This window comes from Crocuta crocuta, unplaced genomic scaffold, assembly GCF_008692635.1.
Source record: "Crocuta crocuta isolate KB4526 unplaced genomic scaffold, BGI_CrCroc_1.0 scaffold180, whole genome shotgun sequence".
Taxonomy (NCBI): domain Eukaryota; kingdom Metazoa; phylum Chordata; class Mammalia; order Carnivora; family Hyaenidae; genus Crocuta; species Crocuta crocuta.
Window position 1 is genome coordinate 4,074,854 of NW_027527549.1, and position 26,610 is coordinate 4,101,463.

At 37.2% G+C, this 26,610-nt stretch overlaps 1 protein-coding gene across 2 annotated transcripts in view; it reads left to right on the top strand.

Moving 5' to 3' along the window:
* Nucleotides 1-26,610, top strand: part of MAN1A2 (mannosidase alpha class 1A member 2) — a 171,766-nt gene that overhangs the window by 84,633 nt on the left and 60,523 nt on the right. For both annotated transcript variants that reach the window (XM_077767382.1, XM_077767373.1), the window contains 2 exons: nt 15,394-15,517; nt 19,803-19,896. In XM_077767382.1, the coding sequence (XP_077623508.1) occupies nt 15,394-15,517; nt 19,803-19,896 (218 nt within the window). The remainder of the gene's footprint in view (nt 1-15,393; nt 15,518-19,802; nt 19,897-26,610) is intronic.

A 26,610-nucleotide genomic window follows, 5' to 3' on the forward strand; every position in this document is an offset into this window, starting at 1 on the left:
CTGTGTGTGTGTGTATGTGTGTATGAATGTGTGTGTGTGTGTGTGTGTGTGTGTGTGTGTGTGTGTGTGTGTGAATGTGTGTGAATGTATATCACCACTTTATCCATTCATCAGTTGATGGACACTTGGGCTGCTTCCGTAATTTAGCTATTAGATAATGCTGCTATAAACATCAGAGTGTGTGTACCCCTTTGAATTAGTAATTTTGTGCTCTCTGGGTAAATGCCTCTTAGTGCAATTGCTGGATCATAGTGTAGTTCTATTTTTAACGTTTAGAGGAATTTCCATAGTGTTTTCCAGAGTGGCTGCACCAGATTGCATTCCTACCAACAGTGCAGGAGGGTTCCCTTTTCTCCATGTCCTCGCCAACGCCTCTTGTTTCTTATGTTGTTGATTTAAACCATTCTGACAGCTGTGAGGTAGTATCTCATTGTAGTTTTGATTTGCATTTCCCTGATGATGAGTGATGTTGAGCATCTTTTCATTTGTCTGTTGGCTATCTGTATATCTTCTTTGGAAAAATGTCTATTTGTGTCTTCTGCCCATTTTCTAATTGGATTATTCATTTTTGGGGTGAGTTTTATAAGTTCTTTATATATTGAATATTAACCCTTCTTCAGCTGTGTTATTTGCAAATATCTTCTCCTGTTCCATAGGTTGCCTTTTAGTTTTGTTGATTGTTTCCTTCACTGTGCAGAAGCTTTTTATTTTGATAAGGTCCCAATAGTTTATTTTTCCTTGTTTTTGCCTTGCCTCAGGAGACCTATCTAGAAAGAAGTTGCTATGGCCAACATCAAAGAAGTTACTGCATGTGTTCCTTATGTTTTCAGGTCTCACATTTAGGTCTTTAATCCATTTTGAATTTATTTTTGTGTATGGTGTAAGAAAGTGGTCTCCAGGTTCATTCTTCCGTATATTGTTGTCCAGTTTTCCAACACCATTTGTTGAGGAGAAGGTCTTGGATATTCTTTCCTGCTTTGTTGAAGATTAGTTGACCATATAGTTATGGGTTTTCTGTTCTGTTCTGTTGTTCCATGTGTCTATTTTTGTGCCACTACCATACTATTCTCATCATTACATTTTTGTAATGTTACTTGAAGTCCAGGATTGGTATGCCCCCATGTTTTCTTTTCTTTTTCAAGGGTGCTTTGACTATTTGGGGTATTTTGTTGTTCCATAGAAATTTTAGGACTGTTTGTTCTAGCTGTGTGAAGAATGCTGGTGGTATTTTGATAGGGATTGCAGTAAGTATGTAGGTTGCTTTGGGTAGTATAGACATTTTAATGATATTTGTTCTTCCATTCCAGGAGCTTGGAATGTCTTTCCATTTCGTTGTATCTTCTTAAGTTTCTTTCATCAGTGTTTTATAGTTTTCAGAGTATTATGTCTTTGACCTCTTTAGTTAGGTTTATTACTAACTTATTACTGTCTTATTACTTTTGGTGCAGTTGTAAATGGGGTTGATGCCTTAATTTCTCTTTTTGCTGCTTCATATCTGTTGTCTAGAAATGCAGCCAATTTCAGTGAATTTTACCTTCAAGGGCAATCCAGGGCTGCACTGTTGAGACTGTCAGTGGAGTGCCCGTGGCAGGTACCCAGATGTGGTTACTGCACATCAGCATGCACTCAACATGATGGGAGATCATCAGAGAAAAGGACGCTTACGTTTATTTAAAAAGATCAGGGCATTTTCACAGAGTGCTGTTGTTTGCTTTCATGAAGAAGAATGATATCAATAGGTGACACAGAAGGGGTAGGGCATTTTGAGTGGAGGAAATGGTTTAACCAAAAAAGATGTGGAGTTGAGAAAGTATAGGAGATGAGAGAATATAGGGGAGAAAATGGAACTTTTAGAGGAAGGGCTGGTGATGAAATATGGGGGACCAGCATGTAAGAACATCCAAATGCCTCTGCTAACCCTTAAAGGAAGGAGATGTATGAAAGAGCAGAAGGGCCATTTCTGTAAAGAGGCTTAACCTTTAACTGGAAGGCTTTCCTTAGAGTCCCTGAGATAACTTTTATTATCAGATTGAAGGTAGATCTTGAGAAAGTGTATTTGAAATTCTTTTCTCTTCTCTGAAAAAGCAGCAAGGTGTACATAGGCCACAAGTAAAGACGGTTACTTCACTTCTGGAAGGTTAACTCATGAAACAGACTGGAGGCACTTTCTTGGAGTTTCCTGCTTTCCTGAAGCAGCATTCAAAGGCAGTGTTGTCTCACTCGTACGTTCCTTTGCTCTGTACATCCATCCAACAGAATCATGCTTGTTTTGTTCAGCAACGTATTCTTTTTTTTTTCTTTTCTTTCTTTCTTTATTTTTATTTTTTATTTTTGGAGAAAACAGTATGCACATTTTATTATGTTATTGAAGTTGTTTACACAGAGAATCGAATTCTCACATTGAGAATTAGGCAGTAGACCATTAACAAGCTTTAAATAACTAACTGACCAACTCTGGAGAATCATTAACAAACGTCACATAAGTAAATTCCTGCCACTACCCATTCTGCAGTGAACTGTATGGNGTAGGTGACAGGAAGAGGAGTACACTATCACAGGGCGCTGGGTGGCCCAGTTGGTTGAGCGTCTGACTCTTGGTTTTGGCTCAGGTCATGAGCTCACACTTTGATGAGTTCGAGCCCCACATCGGGCTCTGTGCTGGCAGCATGGAGCCTGTTGGGACTCGCTCGNACTGTATGGAGGAGAAAGCAGGCCTTTTCAAGCATTTCAGACTCATGTAGAGTGTAGCTAACTGCCTCTTGTTTGAAAAGCTGGTAAAGGGCATCCCAAAGGAATCCCAAATATATTTGGGAAGATTTGGTGACACTGTCTAGCTTTTTTTTTTTTTTTAAGTTTTATTTCCTTTATTTTGAGAGAGAGAGAGAGAGAGAGAGAGAACAACATGTTGGGAGGGGCAGGAGAGAGACTCCAAAGTAGGCTTCACACTGTTAGCACAGAGCCCAGTTCGGGGCTTGATCCCATGAACTGTGAGATCATGACCTGCGCTGAAATCAAGAGTTGGAGGCTTAACAAACCGAGCCACCCAGGAGCCCTGAAACTGCGTAGCTTTTACTTATTTATTTATTTTTTATTTTAAATAGTTTATTGTCATTTGGTTTCCATATAACACCCCATGCTCATCCCCACAAGTGCCCTCCTCCATGCCCATCACCCCCTTCCCCTTCTCTCCCACCCCCATCAGCCCTCAGTTTGTTCTCAGCATTCAAGAGTCTCTCATGGTTTGCCTTCCTCCCTCTCCCTCACTATTTTTCGCCTTTTTCTCCCCCATGGTTCTCCAGTTAGTTCCTCCTAATCCTCCTATATGTGCAAACATATGATATTTTGGTATTATGGTAAGTCTGCCTGACTTACTTCGCTCAGCATAACACCCTCAAAGTCCATCCATGTTGCTACACATGGCCAGATTTCATTCTTTTTCATTGCCATGTCGTATTCCACTGTATAGATAAACCACATCTTCTCGATCCATTCGCAGTTGATGGACACTTAGGCTCTTTCCATGTTTTGGCCATTGTTGAGAGTGCTGCTATGAACATTGGGGTATGTGTGGCCCCTATGCATCAGCACTTACGTATCCCTTAGGTAAATTCCCAGCAGTGCTATTTCAGCACTGTGTTCTTAACACTTAACATGGTGACTATGTTCAAATGACACCTCTCCCAGATAGAAGTCTAATGAGCAGTAGTATAATTCTTACATGGTTGGTAAAAGCACAATGAATGAAACTAAACTGAATACGCAGATTACAAGCTGAGCCCAGCAAACCCTACTTGGAAGGCTCCATTAAAGCAGAGCAGAAAGAGCCAGAGATTAAGTGTCCTAGCCGGCAGTTTGGTATCCTCCACATAGACCTCAGACTGCTGTGTCACTGAATTTCTTCAGCCTGATCCCAGAAGGAAATTCTGTTATCATGCATCGCTCAGTGAAGGGTCCTAAGAGGAAATTGCCTGTGATTTGGGGTAAGTACTTAGGCTTGTAGAGATCTCTCATTATTCAAGAAGGAATAAGTAGGTAAAGATTAGGACCTTTAAAAAACAGATTCTTAACTACAGAGAACAAACAGATGGTTACTAGAGGGAAAGCTGGTAGCCAGTAGGTGAAGTAGGTGACATAGGTGACAGGAAGAGGAGTACACTATCACAGGGCGCTGGGTGGCGCAGTTGGTTGAGCGTCTGACTCTTGGTTTTGGCTCAGGTCATGAGCTCACACTTTGATGAGTTCGAGCCCCACATCGGGCTCTGTGCTGGCAGCATGGAGCCTGTTGGGACTCGCTTGCTCTCCCTCTCTCTCTCTGCCCCTCCCCAACTTGCGGTGTCTCTGTCTCTCTCAAAATAAATACACTTATTAAAAAAAAAAGTACACTTGTAACATGAGTACTGGGTAATGTAGAATTGTTAAATCACTATGTTCACAGCTGAAACTGATGTAACACTCTGTTAACTATACTGGAATTTTAAAACAAAAGATTGCATACCTTAAAATTTGCAGAGCCCAATCAACGAGGCAGAGAAAATAGGCATTTAACAAAGTTTTACTTCAAGAAATATTTAAATTTTAAACATCTGCTTGCTTATCTTGAATTTTACAATCATGTTGAAAAAGCTTTTATAAAACATCATGCATAAAATTTAAGGGAAATGACAAACTAGAACAATGTGAATAGCAGTAGTGGTATTAATAGCATATGAGTGTCTTTCTTAATATATAAATATGGTCAAAGATAAACATAAAAAAAAACCCAAAATGCATAAATATGGTCAAAGATAAAGTCAGTCACTTTAGTAATCAAAAACATTTAGGTTTGAAATAAGATTGTATTTTCTTACCTAGAAAATTGACAAAAAGAAATTTGTATTATTTAGGACTGACAAAGCGAAGAAATGAGAACCACATAAGTTGTTAGAATTGTAGTAACTTGGAAGACAGAGCATCAGTAGGCTTTAGAAACTTTGAAATATGCCTGCCGTTTGACCTTGTAATTTCACATCTAGAAACGTATCTTAATACAAAGTAGGTGAAAGTGTTTACAAAGGTTTAATTGTATGGATGCTCATAGCAGTGACATGTATATTAATAAAAATAGAATGTACATTAAATACAGAACAGTGCCATGTCCATATAGTGAAATGTGACCCAGCCATTTGAAATGGTGTTCTGAAAGTGAAATTTTGAAGAAAGATAATACTTGTGACGCGGGTGTTACGTGAAAAAGCAGTATATACAAGAATATGACCCTACTTTTGTATTAAATAAGCCTATTTTATCACTTCTAAGCATGAATCAGAATTCACTGTCTTACTATTTCTTCTTTTCCTCCTCCTCCTAAGACTACATAAACCAACAATAAAATAGATTGCTCCCTCCTTTCTCCCTTTATTCCTCTCCCTTCCTGCTCCCTCCCCCTCTCTCTCCCCTTTTCTGCCCACTCGCTTTCTCTTCTCTTTTTATTTAGAAAGATACTTTAAGAAAAAGAAAACATGTATTGGGTGAATATACGTGTAGGAAATAGCATATACTCGCTATAAAGTCAGTCTTCAGTTCCAAACCCCTAGACTCTTAGGGAAGCCACTATTACCAATTTCTTGAGTATCCTTCCAGACAGGTAACGTGCTTATATATGCCTACATGCCCTTGTATGTGTGTGTTGTTTCCTTGTCATTTTCATTTATCAGTATGTCTTGAAAATTATTCCATATCAACACTTATGTATATTTACTGCATTCTTTTTTTTTTTTTTTAATGTTTCTTTTGAGAGAGACAGAAAGAGAACACGTGCATGCGCACACAGAGTTGGGGGAGAGAGAGGGGGAGAGAAAGAATCCCAAGCAGTCAGCACAGAACCCAAGTCGGTGCTCAGTCTTACGACCCTAAGCCAAAATCCAGAGTCGAACACTTAACCGGCTGAGCCACCCAGGCGCCCCTACCAATTATTTTTAAGAATTTTTTATAGCAGTGATTATGAAAGTATGGCCACTAATTTAAAATGAGTCTGATAGTAACGAACTGTTAAACTGTTTCCAGATTTTTGCTACTAAAACCACTAGAAGCAATGTCCTGCATATGTTGAGGCTGGGGACATATCTATGCATGGGCATATGTGTATGTGCGGGATGTCTCTGGCAGAAATGCCGGATCAGAGAGTTATGTGCCTTTTTTTGTATTGAGGGGCACATAGGGGACATACCAGTTGACATTTCCACAATGAGTGAATGAGAGAGTGCATCTTCTCTAACATTCTGCAGATAACGGCTTATTTTTATCACATACAAAATGAAACCTTAATTTTCATTTCACTGATTTTTGAGTGAGGTTGGGTACATTTTATTCAGTGCACAGCTTTCTTATGTTTTCTAGTGGATATTTTAAAGAAATCAATCCTTAAGATATTTTTGTCTTTGAGCTAAACCAGTACTTTGTCATATATGTTGCAAATACCTTTTGCTATTATTTAGAGGTTTTTCTTCAAAGAATTACATGTTTTCTAGTATAATGATGGTTTAATTTTTCACTCATAGCTTTGATCCATTTGGAATGTATTGCAGTACAGGAAGGAAGATAAAAACTGAGCTTTATTTTTTTCGAGGTGTTTAGGTTATGGCTCTTACATCTATTGAATAACTGCTTGGTGCCTACTGAAATAATAATTTTATGCTAAAGTATAATAAAATGTAAAAGGTATTTCCAAATATATGTGAATCTGTTTTCTAGACTTTATTCTGTTGCATTAATTAGTGTATTTATTTTAACTCTACATCAGTTTAATTACTGTGCTATAATTGCTTTACTGTCTGGTTGTACTGGTCCCTTTACTATCCTGTTTTTGAGTATCACCTTTTCTGACATGTTTGTTTTCCTCATATGAAATTTAGAATTACTGTGTTTATTTTTTGATCTTCTGTAGCTGGGTTGCACTGAATTTAGAAATTAATTTAGGGAACATCTTTACATTAAATCTTCCTTTCCTGTATAATAAGTTATGTCTTTTCATTTATTTAAATCTTATTCTGTGTCAGTCGCGGTGTAAGGCTTCTTTTACATAGATTCTGAACATTTAAGTTCACTTAAAAATGCTTAACCTTTTAAATATTCATTGATACTTTTTGGGAGCATAAATTCTAGAGGAAAACATAGAGAATGACTTTATTTATGTCATCTGGGCACCAAAGATTTCTAACGTGATAAAAAGCCTAGAAGTTGTACAGCCTTGATTAAACACAAAATTTAATGAAATGTAAGAGACATAACATTAAAATAAAGAATAAGAATGGATTTCTCATATTTTTCTGGAGGTCTTAACAAGTGTAACCAAATAGGAAAAAGGAATAACATGAAGATATGGATTGGAGACAAAATTATAATTAATAGCAGATCATATGATTGCTTTCCTAGAAGAAAAAGATGATCAATTGACAAACCATCAGAATAATAAAACAGTTGACTACATTGGCCAGTTAAAAAATTAAAACATCTTTTGAACAGTAAGGATATTAGGTTGAAGCTCTGTGCGGAAAGCTCATGCCTTAGTAAAGAACTAAACTAGCCACAGACTGAAAACAATGTCAATTTGTCCTAGCAAAGCCTGGAAACAATTCTTGAACGGGCTAAGCTGTCCACCACGTATTTAACAGTCAAGAGAAAATTGAAAATGCTTTAAAGGAAGATAATAAAATTCATATATTCAGGAGAATGTAACCTATAATCAGGAGGAAAACAATTGTCAGTAGAAGCATGCACAAATAACAGGTGATGCAGATCTCAGTAGAGGACTTCAAAATAGTTATTATTTTAAGTATGCTCAGGGATTTAAAGGGAAATATGAACCAAATGAGAAGAGAGATTTTATAAAGGACTAAATGGAACTTGTAGTGCTGAGAAATATATGAAATAAAAAGTGTGCTTGACCAGCTCAGCAGCAAATTTGACACCACATCAGACAAAATCCATGAGCTTGAAGTCATGGCAGTATTAACCACCCAAACCGAAGCACAGAAAGAAAAATGAAAGGGGCATAGCCTGTATAGCCACTGACCTATGGGACAGTATTGCGTGTTCAGCATTCATATAATGGAGTAGTTTGGGGGTGGGGGGAAGGGCAGGAGGAGTGGCAGAAAAATTTTGGAGAAGAAATGGGCCCCAAATTTTCCACATTTGATAAACTACTATAAACCCACAGATCCCAGACACTTGATGAAACCCAAACAAGGTAACATAAAGAAGCCTAATGAATGGGTGAAAATCAGTGGGGGGGAAAAATCTTTTTTTTTTTAACACCAGAGGAGAAATGACATTACGCACAGGGAACAAAGCGTAGAAGTACTGCTTGCTTGCTTCTTGTCTGAGGCAGTACAGGCCAGAAGACAATGGGGTGCATCTTGAAAGTGCTGAAAGAGAAAAGTCTGTCTAGAATTCTGTAATCACTGACAGTGGTTTTCAAAACTGAAGGTGAAATCAAGACACTTGAAGACAAACAGAAGCTTAAAGAATTTATTGCCAGCAGGCCTCATAACCAGAAATGTTAAAGAACTTTTAATGACCCTAGATGGAAAGGCAGAGCTACATAAAAAAAATGGAAGAACAGTTAACAGAGTAAATACATAAATAAAAAATATAAAAAGCTTACTTTTTTGGTCTGACAGTTTTCTTTAAAAGACAATGGGCTATTGAAAGCAAGCATGATAACCTCACACTGGAGACCTATAATATACGTAGAAGAGAAACGTGTGATGACACGAGCACAGAGGACGGCACGAGAATGTGACAGTGTTGTGATGTTACGTGTGAAGGGGATACTGTGCAAGGATACTGTGATATGTTATTGGTACGTATTGTAATCTGTAAAGCAGTCAGACATGCAAAAAGAAGCCAGTGAAGAAAGGGGAGTACTAAAGAGCACTCAACCCAGATGAAGGCAGGAAACGAGGACTAAAGAACTGATCATAAAAAATAGACCTCAGAAAAGCAAAATATTAGGCCTATGTTGGTGGGATATAAAACGGTATAGCCAGTTTGCAAAAACAGTTTTATACAGTTAAAAGTTATTATATGACCCAGAAATTATACTCCTCAGGTACTTATATGCCCAAGAAAAATGAAAGCATATGTTTGTACAAAGGTCATTCATAACAACTTTATTCATAACAGCCCCAAACTGTAAACAACCTCAGTGTTTATCTAACAGGTGCATAACTAAGTAGTTGCGGTATTAAAACAATGGAGCACTCCCTTGTAATAAAAAGAATTGAACTATTAGAGATGGCAATATAGATGAACCTCAGAGATGTGGTAGGTGAAAGAGTCAAATGCCAAAGAATGTGTACTGTGTGATTACGTTCACATAAAAATCTGGAACATACAGAACTAATGAATAATGTGAGAAAGTAGATTAATGGTTTGTTTGAGACCAGGTGGAAGGAAAATGTGATTTGACTGCAGAGGTCTTTTCATACTTCAGTGTGTTTCTTTGAAAAGGAAAATAAATAGACCGGAGTTGGCTGAGGGGCTATGAAAGGAAAAAAGCAACAAAAAATATCAGTGGTCTTTGATTGAAGACATTATTAAATTTGAAAAAAATTCCAAAAAAAGAAAAAGTTTGGGAAAAATAAAAAAAATTAAAAACAGAAGTAAATGACCATTTGACATATAAAGTGAGCTTAAATCCTAACCTAATAATTCAAATTATGCCTTATATAGGTGTGAAATTTTTTGAAAGACTAGATGAGGAAGTCCAAACAAAGGCTGGCTTTGGAGCCGGGAAGTCATGGGTGAAGGACAGGATTTAAAGGGAGACTTTGTACTTTGTGCTGTGCTTCATATCTTTTGTAAAGTTTTTATTTAAATTACAGCTAGTTAAGAAGCGGTGTAATATTACTTTCAGGTGTGCATTATGGTGAGTCAGCACGTCCGTACATCACCTGATTCTCCTCACCACAAGTGCCCTCCTTAATCCCCATCACCTCTTCAACCCATCCCCACATCCCTTCCCCTCTGGGAACCATCTGTTTGTTCTCTGCAGTTAAAAGTCTGTTTCGTATCTTTTGAATTTTAAATCATTGACTATATGACCTTTCCCTTCTCCCCCATTGAGTGAAAATGTAACAAAAATGAGATTTCACATTAAAATAAAAATTAAGTAAACCGTTGCATTTATTTTTGCCAAGTAGGGAAGGTTTCCATTTTTTTTTTTTTTTCTAACATGTAACCTCTCTTGTGGATAAGGATGTGGGAAGAAGGTCATTCTTACATCACAGCTTTCCTTGTACCTAGCATCCTTGAAGAGACGTCTGTCATTATCTATCAAAAGCCCTCAAAACTTGTTCCTTTTGACCCAGCAATTCCAGCTCTGGCAGTTCACTTTAAGGAAATAATTGGAGGCATGGACTAAGACATTTACAAAATGGTATTTACCATAGCGTATTTCATGAAAACAGAGACATACTGAATGTCCAAGAGGAAGGTCATTGGGTAAACAGATTTTGGTAGTACATAACAAAATAACGTGCAGCTGCTTAAATCCTGTCATAGGGAAAATATTTACATTACGCTGAATTTAAAAAAATGTCATTCATAATGAGCATAACCATTAAGTGTTTTATTTATAAGGGCACAGTTAAGTATACAGTTACACCCAAGAGTGAATGAAGTAGCTATTAGGTTATTTACTTAATTTCTTATATTTAAGACTGAAAAATTAGTTTTCTTTTATTGGATGACCTTTCAAATAGCTCTGTTCAAAAATGGTTTTCCAAAATGAAACCATTTCTACACAAATACAGACCTGTATCCTTGTATATTTATCCAAATTTGAAATCATTGGTACCTTCAATTGACTCTTCCGTGTGCTTTTCTTTGAGAAGGTATCCTCTCAACAGTTGCTCAGAGGAAATTCTGCTCAAAAGCAGAATATTCTCAATTCTTCAATTTTTACAGTTTAAAATGCGTAAATATTTTAGCTGGGTATTTTCACAAATGTGATCCTTTTCGTTCAGAGTGCTTTTACATAGAGTTTTTCTTTTTTTAATTCAAGTATAATGAGCGTACATTGTTATATTAGTTTCGGGTACATGTTATAATGATGCAGCAATTCTATACGTTTCTCAGTGTTTATCAATCAGACAGCCCACCCACCTCTCCTCTGGCAACCGCTAGTTTGTTCTCTGTATTTAAGAGTTTTGTTTCTTAAATTCCATGTACAAGTGAAATCATATGATATTTGTCTTTCTCTGACTTAATTTCACTTAGCATTATGCGCTCTAGATTCAACCGTATTGTCGCAAATGGCAAGATTTCATTTTTTATGGTTGAGTAATATTCCATTGTATATAAATCTATATGTACCATATCTTTTTAATCCATTCATCTATCAGTGGAAGAATTGGGTTGCTTCTCTATCTTGGATATTGTAAATAATGCTGCAGTAAACATAGAGGTGCATTTTTGAATCTATGTTTACATATTCTTTGGGTAAATACCCAGTAGTGGAATTGGTAGATCATAGGGTAGTGTTAATTTGAACTTTTGAAGAACCTCCATAGTGTTTCCCCAGTGGCTGCATCAGCCTGCATTCCCACCAGTGGGAGGGCTCCTGTGTTTCCGCATCCTCGCCAACACCTGTTCTCTCCTGTGCCGTTGATTTTAGCCATTCTGACGGGTGTGAGGTGATACCTCATTGTGGTTTTGATTTCCGTGATGATGAGTGATGTTGAGCATCTTTTCATATATCTGTTGGTTATTCTGTTTTCTTTGGGAAATTGTCCAAGTCCTCTGTCCAATTTTTTTAATTGGATTATTTGGAGTTTTTTGGTATAAAAGTTGTATTTTTAATTTGCTTTAGTATTTCTTCCTCTTTAGCTGATGCAAAATCATCAGTCTTCTGAATTTTTTTCCACTGAAGTATATAACTGTATTTAATTAAAAATAGGAGCTCCCTCAGGAGTCTTCCTATAGGTCAAGATACTCCCATTTAAACATTATACATTGTTTGAATTTATATCATTTAATTTTTTTAATTCCTCCTTTGCTTTTGCTGAGGTAAATTTCAGTGCCAAGCTGTCTACATGCTTTGTTTTTAATAATTGCAGTACACTAAAAACTTTATTTCATTTCTTGAATTCATTGATTAAAGATTTTCAATGGACTTTGAACAAAACAAAAATAAAATACAGATCACTCATTATCAAACACATTTAATACGATGTAGGATACATGACTTGATTTGCCTTGTAAACCACCAGAAGCTTATCAAACATTTCTAAGCTCCATTTGCTGGTGGTCAGCCAAGAGAGATCATGGGTTTTGCTTGCTTGTTTGTTTTTTGGTTACATGTTTCGTTACATATTTTTTGTCCCGTTTCTTTGATGTATATATGTACATTTTAATATCTACCCCTTATATTTTTGATTAGTTAAAAATTATAGCATTTGCATGAAATTATGATCTGGTTGTTTTTGGCAGCTCATTGCCTCATCAGTGTTAAATCTTCTTCTTAGGGTTTTTTATTTTTTTATTTTTCTCAGTTGTTGGAATATATGTAGATATCAAGTTTAATATTTTGGATTGTTCCTGTGAGGTTGGGTATAAAGCACGTGAAAAATCTTGTTTAGAACTTAGTGCTTTGAAAAGGGTTTAAAGGCACTTGAATGAAGTGCACTCAAAGTTGGGACCTGTAGCAGAAAGTTTTTGTAGGGAAGAGGATGTTGTTAGACTTCCTGGGGACTGTGTGTTTATACTTGACCACACTGCAATCCATTCACCGCGCTGATGCCTAGGTAATCTTTCCAAATGGTATGCTTTATTCCTTAAATGTGATGTTATATTTCCTAAAATCCTCTGTGACTTTCCATTACACTAAGAATAAAATTTTTTAAATTTAGCCTGGCCTTCACAGAATTATTGTGTAGTTGGGACTCTACCTAGCCGTCTAAGCTCATACCGTATCATTCGCTTCCCTTTCCTGAGCTCTGGACACACCGGCCACCTTCCATTTCCTCAGGGTCATTGCATTTGTTGTTTCCTCTACTGGGACTTCTCTTCTTCCAGATCCATTCATCACTGGCTCCTTCTCTTAACGTAGGTTTCGGTGCGAATTGTGTCATTTCAGAAACAGTTTCGATGAACACTATATATAAAGAACCTTTCTTTTAACTTCCCTTCTATCACTACTACCCAGTATTTTGTTTCTCTGTGAAATTTTCTTAGTTACAATTGTCGCTGTGTAAAATTATTTTATTTAGTGTAGGAGCAGAAACGTTCTGTGTAGGCACTTAATATTGGGAATGAATGACTCTTCTGTGTAGTTTACTGTATTCGTATTTCTTCTTCGACTGTCACTTCTAGGCCACACAAAAATCTGTGGTGTTTTCCTAGCATATTTTCAAAGACAATATGAAAATAGCACCAAATAATTAAAGAACTTTATCTATTTTAATGTTTTCTCAAGACAGATAAATAATAATGAGGTATCAAATTGTGAGCATACAAATGGATATAAACTAAGAGAAAGATTGATATTTTTACTTCCTCCTAAAAGTTGAAAAGACCCTGGAGACTGGTTTAGAGTTCTCATAGGGATAATCCATGAACGCTGCTACCTGGATAATTAGCCTAGATTTCCTGTTCCACCATGAAAGAGCTTCTATAAGACCAATCCTCCCATAACAAAACCAATCATAACAGCTAAACAAAGTGGTTTGATGGAATTGGAGCAGCTAACTCAGGGAGGACTTCTAGGAGAAGGTCATGTCCATATAAGCGTTGGCTTTTTCCCTGAGGACATGTTCTAAATCATGGTGTGGGCCGAGAGGCCAGTCCTCAAGTGGTGGTCATTTGGGGCAGAAGAGACTCTGCTCAGGTCTTAGAGTTGCCAGGGCAGCTGAGGCAGGTGGGACAAAATCTCAAGACAGGAAGGAATTGCAGAGCAAAAGGCCAACAGTTTTTGAACACATTTCCCTCAAATGTTGACTGATCCTGTAACTTACGTGCATGGGGCAAGACTCAAGGAAACTCAGCAGAAAATAGTAGCTGGAGGCTAAAGGGCAAAGAAAGAAATTTAGCAGCCACATGGTACTAGGGAGAAAGAAATTCGTGTTTAAGGTGGCCAAGGTACAGGGTCCTGGTTAACACCCCAGGCTTCCAGCTGCGGTCCCAGACGGCACTCCCTAGAAAAAGAGGCAAAGTGGACATAGACTCCCCTTAAAGCCTAAAGCTTGAGTAGCCTGTCTGCCCTCAACCTGTGTTTCAGAAGGAACTTAACCTTTAGAAAGACTTATAGTGTTTAAAGTGTCTGTGCTTTTTCATTTATATAGTGTAGGTTCCAATAAATTACAAGGCAGGCTGGAAAAAGCAGGATACCTTCTAGATACCCTAGAACTATATATGCACAAAAGAAATATACATAAGATTGTTCACTGTAGATGTTTTATTAGTAGCAAAATATTTGAAAAATGCTAAAGGACCACCAACAGAGGACTGATTAAATTATGTTCGTGTAATACTTGTGTTTTTTACACAAGTATGTCAGTGTTTGGGGCAGGACAGCTCTTTATCGTCTGACACTGACATAACCACTCTTGGACATGCTATGTCTTTGGCCCCACCATAGTGAGTGTAAACTGTACCTTCAAGGTTTGATACAACTCGAATCCTCTCACACATTTTCCTGTGCCTCTGGGGTGGGGCATTCCAACTGAAAATCATCAGTGTCCTAGAATTCTGTGCAGTTGTTTTATTTTTTTTTCTTTTTCTTTTTCTTTTTAAAAATATTTTTATTTTTTTTTAAATTTTTAAAAATTTTTTTACAAATAGTTTATTGTCAAATTAGTTTCCACATAACACCCAGTGCTCATCCCCACAAGTGCCCTCCTCCATGCCCATTCCCCCTCCCCCCCATCNCATACACACGGCTATGTGCAGTTGTTTTAAACAAATGAGAAAATTGTTTATGAACCAATTATGGAATGACCACTGCAGTGTATCTTAAAGTAAAATGCAAGATACAGTGCAGTCTGTATACTTTGCTGTATTTTGTTTAATAGAGGAAGAGATAATAGGTATTTGGACTGCTGGTACAGGCACAAAAATGCTGTAGTAATACATAAGAACCTAACGAAAGTGATTATCCGTGGGGCCTGATAGGGTGAAGACACATGAGATGTCAGGGATGAAATCTACATACTCTATACCTTTCTATATTGTTTCGATTTTTAAAACATGTGGCTATATTACCTATTCAAAAAATTTTAAATAATAAACTTAGACATAAAGAAGCTATTGTGTTAGATATAATAACTTCTAAAAGAATTAAAGCTTATCTATTCATTAAACAAATGTTTTGTTCTTTTTCCAATTCTGCCTCCTTTTCCCTTTGCTGTCACTCAGTGGCGTGGGGCGGAACTGGGGCTGGGCATCGGCAGGGAGCAGTATTCTCGCTGAGTTCGGCACCCTGCACATGGAGTTTGTCCACCTCAGCTACCTGACAGGGGACCCTGTCTACTACAGAAAGGTCAGTTTTCTCGCCTCTTCTTCTTTGTTTATTATAAAAGAATTCTTTAAGATTTACTGAACGATTGATGCTTGGAAAGTCGTTTGCCTTTCCAGAAAGGTATGTGTCAGTACTCTGCCCCTTTTTTTCTTTTTAAATTATCTAAAGAAATGTCCATTCTCTTTAAAATATTAACTGTTATTTGAAATGCTTAACCACTAGTAGGTTTCTAAAAATTCCGTTGCCATCTCTATTCAGCACTGTGTTGCAGTATCCCTGGCCAACATGGTAAAACAAGAAAAACAAAATGAACAGACAGTTAAAGAATTGAATTGGATTGAAAAGGAAGAAAGAAAAGAGTAATTATTCACAGATTACATGCTTACTACCTGAAATATTAAAGTAATCTATAAACTATTAGAAATAAGAGCATATTTATAGTTTTGAATAAAAGATCAATATAGTTATGAAAAGTCACCAGCCTTTTTCTGCACCAACTACAGTCGGCAAGAAAGTATCACTTTAAATTTTTTTAAATGTTTTTATTTATTTCTGGGAGAGAGAGAGAGAGAGCGTGAGCAGGGGAGGGTCAGAGAGAGAGGGAGACACAAAATCTGAAGCAGGTTCCAGGCTCTGAGCTGTCAGCACAGAGCCCGACGCGGGGCTCGAACCCACGAACCGTGAGATCATTCAAAACACCTGAATGACATTGAAGAGGACCTAAATAAATGGAGAAGGATATTATGTTCATGTATAGCTAAACGGTATAGTCTTCTCCAGCTTGATCTGTAGCGTTAATTGAGTGCCAGTTAGAATTCCAATGGCTTCTTTTTAAAAAAAAATGAAACTTGACAAGATTCTTCTAGAATTTATATAGAAGGGAAATGCAGAGTGGATTTGCATTACCCACATCGACACTCATGGGGAAATGTTGGTGCATAAAGACAGATAGACTGATGAACAGAATAAATGTTCCTTAAATAGATCCATATATGTGGAAATATTATGACAGGGGCAGTGTGGCAGATTATAACAATTTGAGGAGCATTAAAGGCTTACATTTAAAAGATAAATCTAGTAAAGTTGAAAATACATGCACCCTGTGATCCAGCAATTCCACTCTTTGATGTGTACATTTACATCATATTGTACATAGAAGCATCATTTGTATCAGCAGTTCATATAATAAAATTCAGTATGGCTGTAAGAAGTATAGTTATATTTATCAATTAAAAGAATATGATACAATTTTTTTAAAAACTTCAAAACAAGCAGAGCTGAATAATATATTTCGTTTAGGTTTTCAGAAGTGATTTTAATAGAGTTAAGATAGTGATGAACATAAAACTCAGGACTATGAATACAGCCAGTACAAAGACAGTACTGTGTGAATGCATAAAGAGAGCAGCAAAGGTGTGTTTAGAAGTGTATTTCTTAAATTGGGATGCGAGTATAATCTGTATATATTCCTTTCTGTATATGAACTGTTTCATCAATTGAGAAGAATTTTCAGTAAAGAAAATTCTGGGTCCAGCAGTGGACCCAGACCACAGGGTTTTTCCTTTCCTGATGAGATCAACAACAATGGCAAAAATAGCGAAGACCTGCAAATATTTATCACCATCAGTGAAAGGGGGAAAGGCTGCAATCTCATGTCATAAGCATGTAAGAGCCTCCCTCCCCCTCCAAAAAAGCAAAAAGTTTCTGGAATGGTACTTAAGTCTGTGTCCCACCTTGTCCTCAATCCTTACTGGGCAAAGAAACCAAGTCATCAGACTCCTGGTACTCCCCATTAATCTCCCAGGGGAGACCAGTGCCCAGGGTGTTGAGGACTCAACTGTGTACGGCTCCAGAGGGTTTTGGCCTCCACCCTCCTTGAACACTAGTACTCCAGATCTCGAATTGTGTCCGGGAGGGAAGGAATGGTCCCCTCTCCCTGCACACACAGTAGGAAGGAATTCAGGGACAATGCAGCTGTCACGTACGTAACCAAAGTTCAAGTCAGAGCCAACTTTGTTAAAAGTGAGCAGGATGCAGAGGGAGAACATGGCAAGTGTGCAAACAAACTGCAACATGGCAGTAACAGAAGCATGGTGGTAAATGGCGTGTACAAGACTGATAAACCAGTTTCAAGCTTCACCATGAAAGTAAGTCACCATGAGTAATTTATACTATAGTAGCAGTTGAACCCAGGAAAATTATTACTCAACACAAATAATAAAATGATACAAAAAGATGGTAGAACTAAAGAAACAAATTGAGGCCTTAAACATTATATTTCTGTAATGAATAAATCAATGAAAAACAACAAAGAAGTGACTTTACTTAATTGAAAACCGATTTACTAACATGGAAAAGCAGGAGACAATTCTAGTAGAAACCAAGAAAAAGCATGTGAAGAGATTTAAAGTGATAACATTTGTAAAATGAAGACATTCTGGCCTCTGGTATTTCTGACGTAGAGGATCTTACACATAGGAATCACCTAAAAGTATGAAAAGGAGAAAAAGAACTGTATACTCCCTTTTTAACAAAATTAAGAGATACTTGATATTTCACGTCATCAACTAGGAAGAAAGGTTGCCATAAATAATCAAGGGCACAGTGGTTTGGGAAACGAGAGGATATTTGTGGCTGCAAATTTCAAGAACAAAAGGCCAGAAGAGCACAGTCCTGTAAAACCAATGGTATTTCTAGAGGTACGGAACCAGAGTTCTCATTAGCAGCATTGAGAGCAGGTCACGGGCTGACGGTGGGTGCTTCTCTTTGGGGAGAAGCAAAAGTATCCAAACTCTTCCTGGCCTTTTATGTCACCCTTGCGAGAATAGCTGGTTCAAGGAAAATAGTAATGAGTAATTCATCAGAAAGAACAAGCATAGAATTTATACAAAAATATATTATCAGAAAAAAAAGGGGGGGGGGAAGGAACAGGATATATAGGAGATGTCCAAAAAATACTTCTCAGAAAATAGCAATTAAATCCTGACCAAACAAGCCCTCCTCTCTGTAAAACAAACGTAGCAACAGAAATAGAGTGCTCAGAGATGTGCTGTCAGTAACAAATTACAACAAAAAGTGATCACCAGAAATGAAAGCCAAATTGGAAGCAGTACAAACGAAGTGTTCAGAATACAATGATGCACTTAGAAGACAAAATCGAGACAAGCTAGTAAAGTATAGACGTTAAAAAAGAGATGGATGGAAAGATTCAAAAAGGAAAGGCAGCCATGACAGAGGCAGAGAGGATTCAATGTATGCCTAATTTTCAAAAGACAAAGGAAGGTAATATCTTATTTTCCCGAAGGGCATCATTTCGAAGTGACTAATTCTGGTTCACAGAGTCATTCAGATTGGGATTGTACATAGAGCTGGCTTCGGCCTTGAAAGAACCCAGATGACACGCCATCCCTGAGCTGGCTCCTAAACCTGCTTGGTGACCAAGTCCAGCCAAATGAAAGATGACTGGGGACATTGTCCTAACAGGATTTGTGCTGTGCTCAAGCCCAGGAAATAATGAAGTATATATAAAGTTCTGTGAAGGTGTTTCAGTCATGCATACTGAGCAGGTTATCCTTCAGAGGTAAAAAGAACATTCTTAAACAAATAATACAGGGAATAGAATACATTGTGCCTTTTTTTGAAAGTGCTCTCAAAATCCATCCAGTCTATACATAAATGTAGATAAAGTCCCTGAGGACATTTCTAGCTCCTTAATATATTTTTGTGATTTTTTTTTTTCCTCTTTAGCTTTAGGGAGATTTTTACGAATCAGAATTTTTGGGATTTTAGGAATTTTCAGGATATCTATTATGGGATCAATATTTACAGTTCACTAATTTAGTTTACTTTTTCACCTATTAAATTCAAATTTGTTTCCTACTTCTTATTACAGATGTCCTTTTATGATTCCATTTCTATGAAATTATTTCTGTTTTTGTATTTGGGTATGTACATATTGAATGTGTCTGGAATGATGTTTATCACCAATGTTTCCGGTGGTTGTTTCTGGATACTAAAATGTTGGCATTTAAATTGTTTTTTTTCTGTGCTCTTCATATTTTAAATTGTTGGTATATCATCTGGTAAAAATAATGAATCATTTATAAAGTAGAAGCCTTTCCTGACCACCACCACCACCACCACCACACACACACACACACACACACACACACACACACACACGCACACACACACACACACACACAAATGCATACACACACACAGGGGAGTTGGTGTAGGTTCTGAGTGAGGAAGAACCACAAAGCCTAGATGACATTTATTAATTGCATTCTTTGTTTTTCTTAAGGTCATGCATATTCGGAAACTACTTCAGAAAATGGATCGTCCAAATGGTCTTTATCCAAATTATTTGAACCCAAGAACAGGTCGCTGGGGTCAGTGTAAGTATTTCTGGTACAGCCGATACTATGTTAAAAGGTTACTTGTCTTAAAACTCGCTGGATGCAGTGGAAAGTCTACCACGCGCATAGTTGGAATCCCTTAGCTTCTAACCCTGTGATCTGCCAGTGCTGTTACCTTTGGCAAATTCGTAATCTTTTGTCGCTTCCGTTTTTCTGCTTGTAAACGGAAACACCAATAACATGTGTCACAGGAAGTATTTTATTCCATGTGTGTGGAAGTACTTTATTAAAAATAGAGTGGCCTTTGCAAAAAAGAAAAAAAAAGGTGCCCCTATTTATAAACCATAGTTTCATGTAAATAAGAGCATTGCTTTGGATAGGTATTTATTAAAGGAATATGAAGGACAAATGAGGATCTTTTAAAAAAATTTTTTTTTAAATGTTTATTTATTTTTGAGAGAGAGAGAAACTGAATGTGAATGGGGGAGGGGCAGAGAAAGGGAGACACAGAATGTGAAGCAGGCTCCAGGCTCCGAACTATCAGCACAGAGCCCGACACGGGGCTTGAACCCACAAACCGCGAGATCATGACCTGAGCCGAAGATGGATGCTTAACCGACTGAGCCACCCAGGCGCCCCCAAATGAGGATCTTAAATGATTAGAAAGGCGGGGGCAGTTGCTCTTGGACAAGCTTTGTCTAGTATTTTAACAGAAGTTATCAGGGTCTTATTTATTAGGCTCTGTGCCCAATGCTTGGATGAAACTGGACATGAGGACGACCATGTGGAACTTGGTCTGAGTTCAGGGAGCTCCCAGGCGAGCAGGGGAAGCAGACTCACTTAAAAGTAGTTGCAGTTGGAATATAGTGCAAATAGTGTTACAGTAGAGGCATGAACCAGTTGTGATATGAGACTGGCAGAAGGAGCCTCCGCAGTGAGGAGACAGTAATTTGTTTGATGAGAGGGTGATTGTTTAAAGCTTTAGAATTGATCTTTGAAGGAATCGGTTTTTTAAAAAATAATAAATGTTTACTTGGAAACATGGAACTTGCATAATTGAAATAAAATACAGGTTTCTCAATGGTATTCTGTCTTACAAGATAGGAAAACTAGCACAAAGAGTAGAAGGTGTAACCCCTGGTATAACATAGTTGGGTTATTTTTGAGACTAATAAAATCATAGTGAAATCATAAAAAAGGAGGTGAAAATAACAATCACTTAATTTTACATATGGAAAATAATGTATAATCTGTCAGTGAGAAATTATGCTAGTGTTTGCTACCAAGAGTAAGAAAACATTTGTCATGGAATTCTGGGGGTTCCTCTCGAGGAAATTGTCCTTTATTTTGTGAAAGGAAAGCGCGTTGGTCAATACAGTTATGTCTTTCATGGATCTGGGAATAAATCTCAGTCTTTGGCTGCTCTTCTGTTTTTTTTTTTCCTCTTCTGAATTCTTTACATGTAGCTCATTTTTCTCTTTATTTTGAGGAAAATACAAGATCTGTGCCTCTACTGAGTGGAGATGATACTTTTTGGATAAAACAAAACCCCAAGGGCAGCATTGCTAAAATATAAAAATATGCTTTTCTTATTCCAGAAGAGGATGACTGGTTTGGATGTCTGCTTAGCAACTTGGGTGAATTTTATTAAAGTTCTAAAGTACATTTAATAAAACTCCCCCTTGGAATTTTATTAAGATTTGGGAATATTCTAACATCGGGAAAAATTATGTTCAGATCCTTCTTTAGGTCATATGCCAGTGTATGTTCTATAAGGTATAGCTTAACTTGAACTGTAAAAATACCAACATAAAATTACTACAGAATTTTATTATCATTTGTTTGTAATCAGGAAAACCTTCTCTGTAAAGAAAAAGGAACCAGCTTTTACTACCTAACCGTTAATCTCTTATGTTTCATAGGAAAGGCAAATAACAAGCTAAGGAAATACATTTTTTTTTTTAATAGTTTATTGTCAAATTAGTTTCCACATAACACTCAGTGCTCNAAGGAAATACATTTAATTGTATTTGGAAGGCAGAGTTTTCATATCCTCTCTAGATCAAGAACTCTTATAAGATCATAAGAAAAAAGGTGATCATTCTCAGTAGAAAAATACACTGAGAAAAATTGGTTCATGAAAAAACAACACAAATGGACAACAAACAGATGTTCATTTTTAACCCTAAAAGTGGTGTTACTGAAGATCTATGGTGGAGACAGTGTGATGTACCGTCACCCCTTTCTGTACAGACTGGTGCTACTCTAGTAGAATTTGCAAACACTGCCCTCTTTGGCACCCTATTTGTAACATCTCCATGGATTGGTCACCAGAGACCTTTGTCCCTCTTTTCCTACTTCACCACCACCCTAATCAAATCAATGCAACTTTTATTTATTTTATTGAAGTGTAGTTGACATACAATATTACACAGTTGACCTTTGAACAACGTGGGATTTAGGGGTATAGTCGAAAATGTGTGTATGACTTTTGACTCCCACCTAAAGACTTAACCACCAAGAGCCTGGTAGTTGATTGAAAAGCCTTACCAGTAACATAAACAGTTGATTAACACAAATGTTGTTTGTAATATTCTTTTTTTTTTTTTATGTTTATTTATTTCTAGGAGAGAGAGAGACAGCGTGAGCAGGGGAGGGTCAGAGAGAGAGGGAGTCACAGACTGAAACAGTCTCCAGGCTCTGAGCTGGCAGTCAGCACAGAGCCTGACGCGGGGCTCAAACCCATGAACCGCGAGATCATGACCTAAGCGAAAGTCGGACCCTTAACCGACTAAGCCACCCAGGCGCCCCTGTTGTATGTAATATTCTTACAATAAAGTAAGCTACATAAAATATTAAGAAAATCATAAGGAATAGAAAATACATTTATAGTACTATACCGTAATGAAAAAAATATGCATGTAAAGGGCCCATGCAATTCGTTTGCTGAAGGGTCAACTGTATTAGTTGAATCACATAGTGATTCTCAGTGCAGCTTTTAAACAGAAGACACTATTCTTTATCTATTAAATTAATAAAGGAAATGGACATATCCCTGTACCCAGAGCTTTAAAAACTGAAAATTTGTATTCGCTTTGAACCAGTGACTCATTTCTAGGAAATTTGCACATGTGTACATACACACACAGACACACAGTTTTTTTTACAATAACTTTGACGTTATTTATAATAGGAACAACTTGGAAACATTCTAAAGCAGTGTTGTCCAATAGAACTTTCTGTAATGAGAAAAATGTTCTATTTCTGTGCTATCCACAGGTGTCACTAAATGCATATGGTGTTGAGCACTGGAAATGTTAGTACAGTGGTAGAGCTGCATTTAAATTTTATTTACTTTTAATTAAAATAAATAGCTACTTGTGACTAGTGCCTGTTGCATTGGACAGTGCAGTTGTAAACATCCTATGAAAGAGATTTAGTTAAATAAGTCATAGTACTGTCACATGTAATCTATGCAGCTATTAAAAGTTAGGTCACAGAATACTTGGCTTCGATAAATATGTTATCTGTGTGTTTCCCTAAAAGCTTATTTTTACTTTCTTCTTTTTGTTTACCTTTATTAATCTAAATTTGATAATGGACATCTCGCATTTTTAAAGTCAGATTAAGAATATTTTTTTAAAAAGCGGCTTTATTGAGAAACAGCCCATGTACCATATAATTTACCCATTCAGACTAGGCAATTGAATGGTCTTTCGTGTTTGTAACCATCCCCAACATCAGCTTTAGAACATTTTCATTCACCCCCAAAGAAATCCTATACCCTTTAGCTATCACCCATCTATTTGCCTGTCCCCAACCCCCGCAGCCTTAAACAGCCACGAATCTACTGTGTCTGCTAGATTTGCCGGTTCTAGACTTCTCATGGAATCACATGCTGTGTGGTCTTTTGTGATTGGCTTCTTTGATTTAGCAAAATGTTCTGAAGATTCGTCATATTATACCTTGTTTCAGTACTTGGATTCTGTAGTGCCTGAATACTCCTCCATTTTACGGATAGGCCACTGTTTATCCATTCATCAGTTGATGACTTTGGGGTTGCTTCCACCACGTTATTTTTCACTGTTATTCCTTTTTTTTTTTTTATTGATTTGTAGTTGACATACAATGTTATATTAGTGTCAGTTATACAACACAGTGATTCTGTGTTTTTATACATTATGAAACGATCATCTTGATAGGTTTAGTTACTGTCTGTCACCGTACAAAGTTATTACAATATTACTGACTGTTCCCCTATGCTATACATCATATTCCCCTGACTTGCTTATTTTATAACTGGAAGTTTGTAACTCTTAATCCCCTTTGCCTATTTCTCCCATTTCCCCAACTCCCTCCCTTCTGGCAACCACTAGTTTGTTGTCTGTATTTGTGAGTCACTTTGTGTTTCATTTTGTTTGTTTGTTTTAGATTCCACACGTAAGTGAAATTATACAGTATTTCTTTTTCTCTGTATGGCTTCTTTCACTTTGCATAATAATACCCTCCAGGTCTTTCTCTGTTGTCACAAATGGCAAGATCTTATTCTTTTTTATGGCCGAGTAATAGTCCATTGTAGATGCACTGCATCTCTTTATTCATTCATTTATCAATAAACATGTAGGTTGCTTCTCTATCTTGGCTGTTGTAAATAATGCTACCATGAACATGGGGGTGCCTACATCTTTTTGAATTTGTGTTTTTGCTTTCTTTGGATAAATACCCAAAGAGGGATGCATGGTGCTTCAGTTGTTAATTTTTTGAGAAACCTCCATACTGTTTTCTCTAGTGGCTGTGGCAGTTTACAGCCCCACCAGGAGTGCCCAAGGGGGTCCTTTCTCTCCACATCCTGGTCAGCGCTTGTTATGTCTTGTCTTTGTGATAACAGCCATTCCGACACCTGTAAGGTGGTATCTCGTTAGGGTCTTGATTTGCACTTCCTTGATGATTAGTTCTGTGGAGCATCTTTTCATGTGCCTGTGGGCCATCTGTATGTCTTCTCTGGAAAAATGTCTCTTCAGGTACTCCACACATTTTTTAATTGGGTTATTTATTTATTTATTTTTGTTATTGAGTTATATGAGTTCTTTATGTATTTTGGATATCAACCTCTCATCAGGTATATCGATTGCTGATATTTTCTCTATTCAGTAGGTTGCCTTTTTGTTTGGTTGATGGTTTCCTTCACTGTGCACAGATAGATTTTTTTTAACTTTTTAATGTTTCATTTATTTTTGAGAGTGAGAGAGAGAGAGCACAAGGAAGGGAGGAGGGAGAGAGAGAGAGAATCTGAAGCAGGCTCCAGGCTCTGAGCCCCACAAATATTTTTTTTTAAGTTAGTTATTTATTTTGAGAGAGACAGAGAGAGCAGGCGTGGGGAAGGGCCAGAGAGAGAGAGATAGAAGGAATCTCAAACAGGCTCCATGTTGTCAGCGCAGGGCCCAACACGGGGCTCAAACTCATGAATTGTGAGATCATGACTTCCATCAAAATCAGGACTTGGCTGCTTAACCAGCTGAGTCACCCAGGTGCCCCCTGTGCACAAACATTTTTACATAAAAAAGAGAATGTCATTTTCCACATTAAAATCTTAGAATACTGAAAAATAAAACTCACTGTCAGAGCATTGCCAGCCTTTAAAATGACGAGCAGTATAGCGTTGATGGCGTCTTAGTTATTGAAAATACAGCTTTTTTTCTTCATTAAACAGTACTGTGAAAATTGAATAATGACCCAAAAAAGAATGAAATTGAGTCCTTACCTTATATCCTATACAAAACTTAGCTCAAAATGCATCAAAGACCCTAAACTTAAAAAATAAAATTATAAAGCTTTTAGGAGAAAACAGGGACACATCTTCATGACCTTGGATTTGGCAGTAGTTTCTTCAGAAGCAGAAGAAACAAAAGAAAAAGTAGTAGACATATTGGATTATATTAAAATTAAAAACTTGTGCATCAAAGGACTTTCCTGACAGTTGAAGACAACCCACAGAATGTGAGAAGATATTTGCAAATCACATATCTGATAAGAGTTTAATATCCAGAATAACTCTGCAGCAAAAAGTCGGTTAAAAAATGGACAAAGAACTTGAATAGACCTTTCTCCAAGGAAGATCCACAGATGCAAAATAAACACATGAAAAAGATGCTCATCGTCATTAGGGAAACCCAAGTCACAAACACAATGAGATTCCACTTCACACCTATTATGATGGCTATAATCAAAAAGGCAGAAAATCTGTGTAAGCAAAGATGTGGAGAAATCAGAACCCTTATACATGGCTGTTGGGAATGTACGATGGTGAAGCCACTGTGAAAACCAGTTTGGTAATTCCTCAGAAAGTTAACTGTAGAAAACCCATTGTAATCCAGCAGTTTAATTCCTGAGTATATACCCCAAAGTTTGAAAATAAGGATTGAGATACTTGTAGGCTAATGTTCACACAACTATTATTCACGGTAGCCAAAGTAGAAACACCCAAAGTGTCCAACAGATGAATGAACGTGCACAATGTGGCACATGCACACAATGGAACATCGTTTCACTGTGACAGGAATGAAGATCTGACACATGCTGCAACACAGATGAGCCCGGAAGGCATCATGATAAATGAAAAAGCCAGTCATGAGAAGGCCAAGTACTGTATGATTGTACTTTACCCAGTAGTCTAAAGCAGTCAAGTTCATAGAGTCAGAAAGTGGATTAGAGGTTGAGACTTGGCTGAAAGGGGAAGGGAGAATTACTACTCCA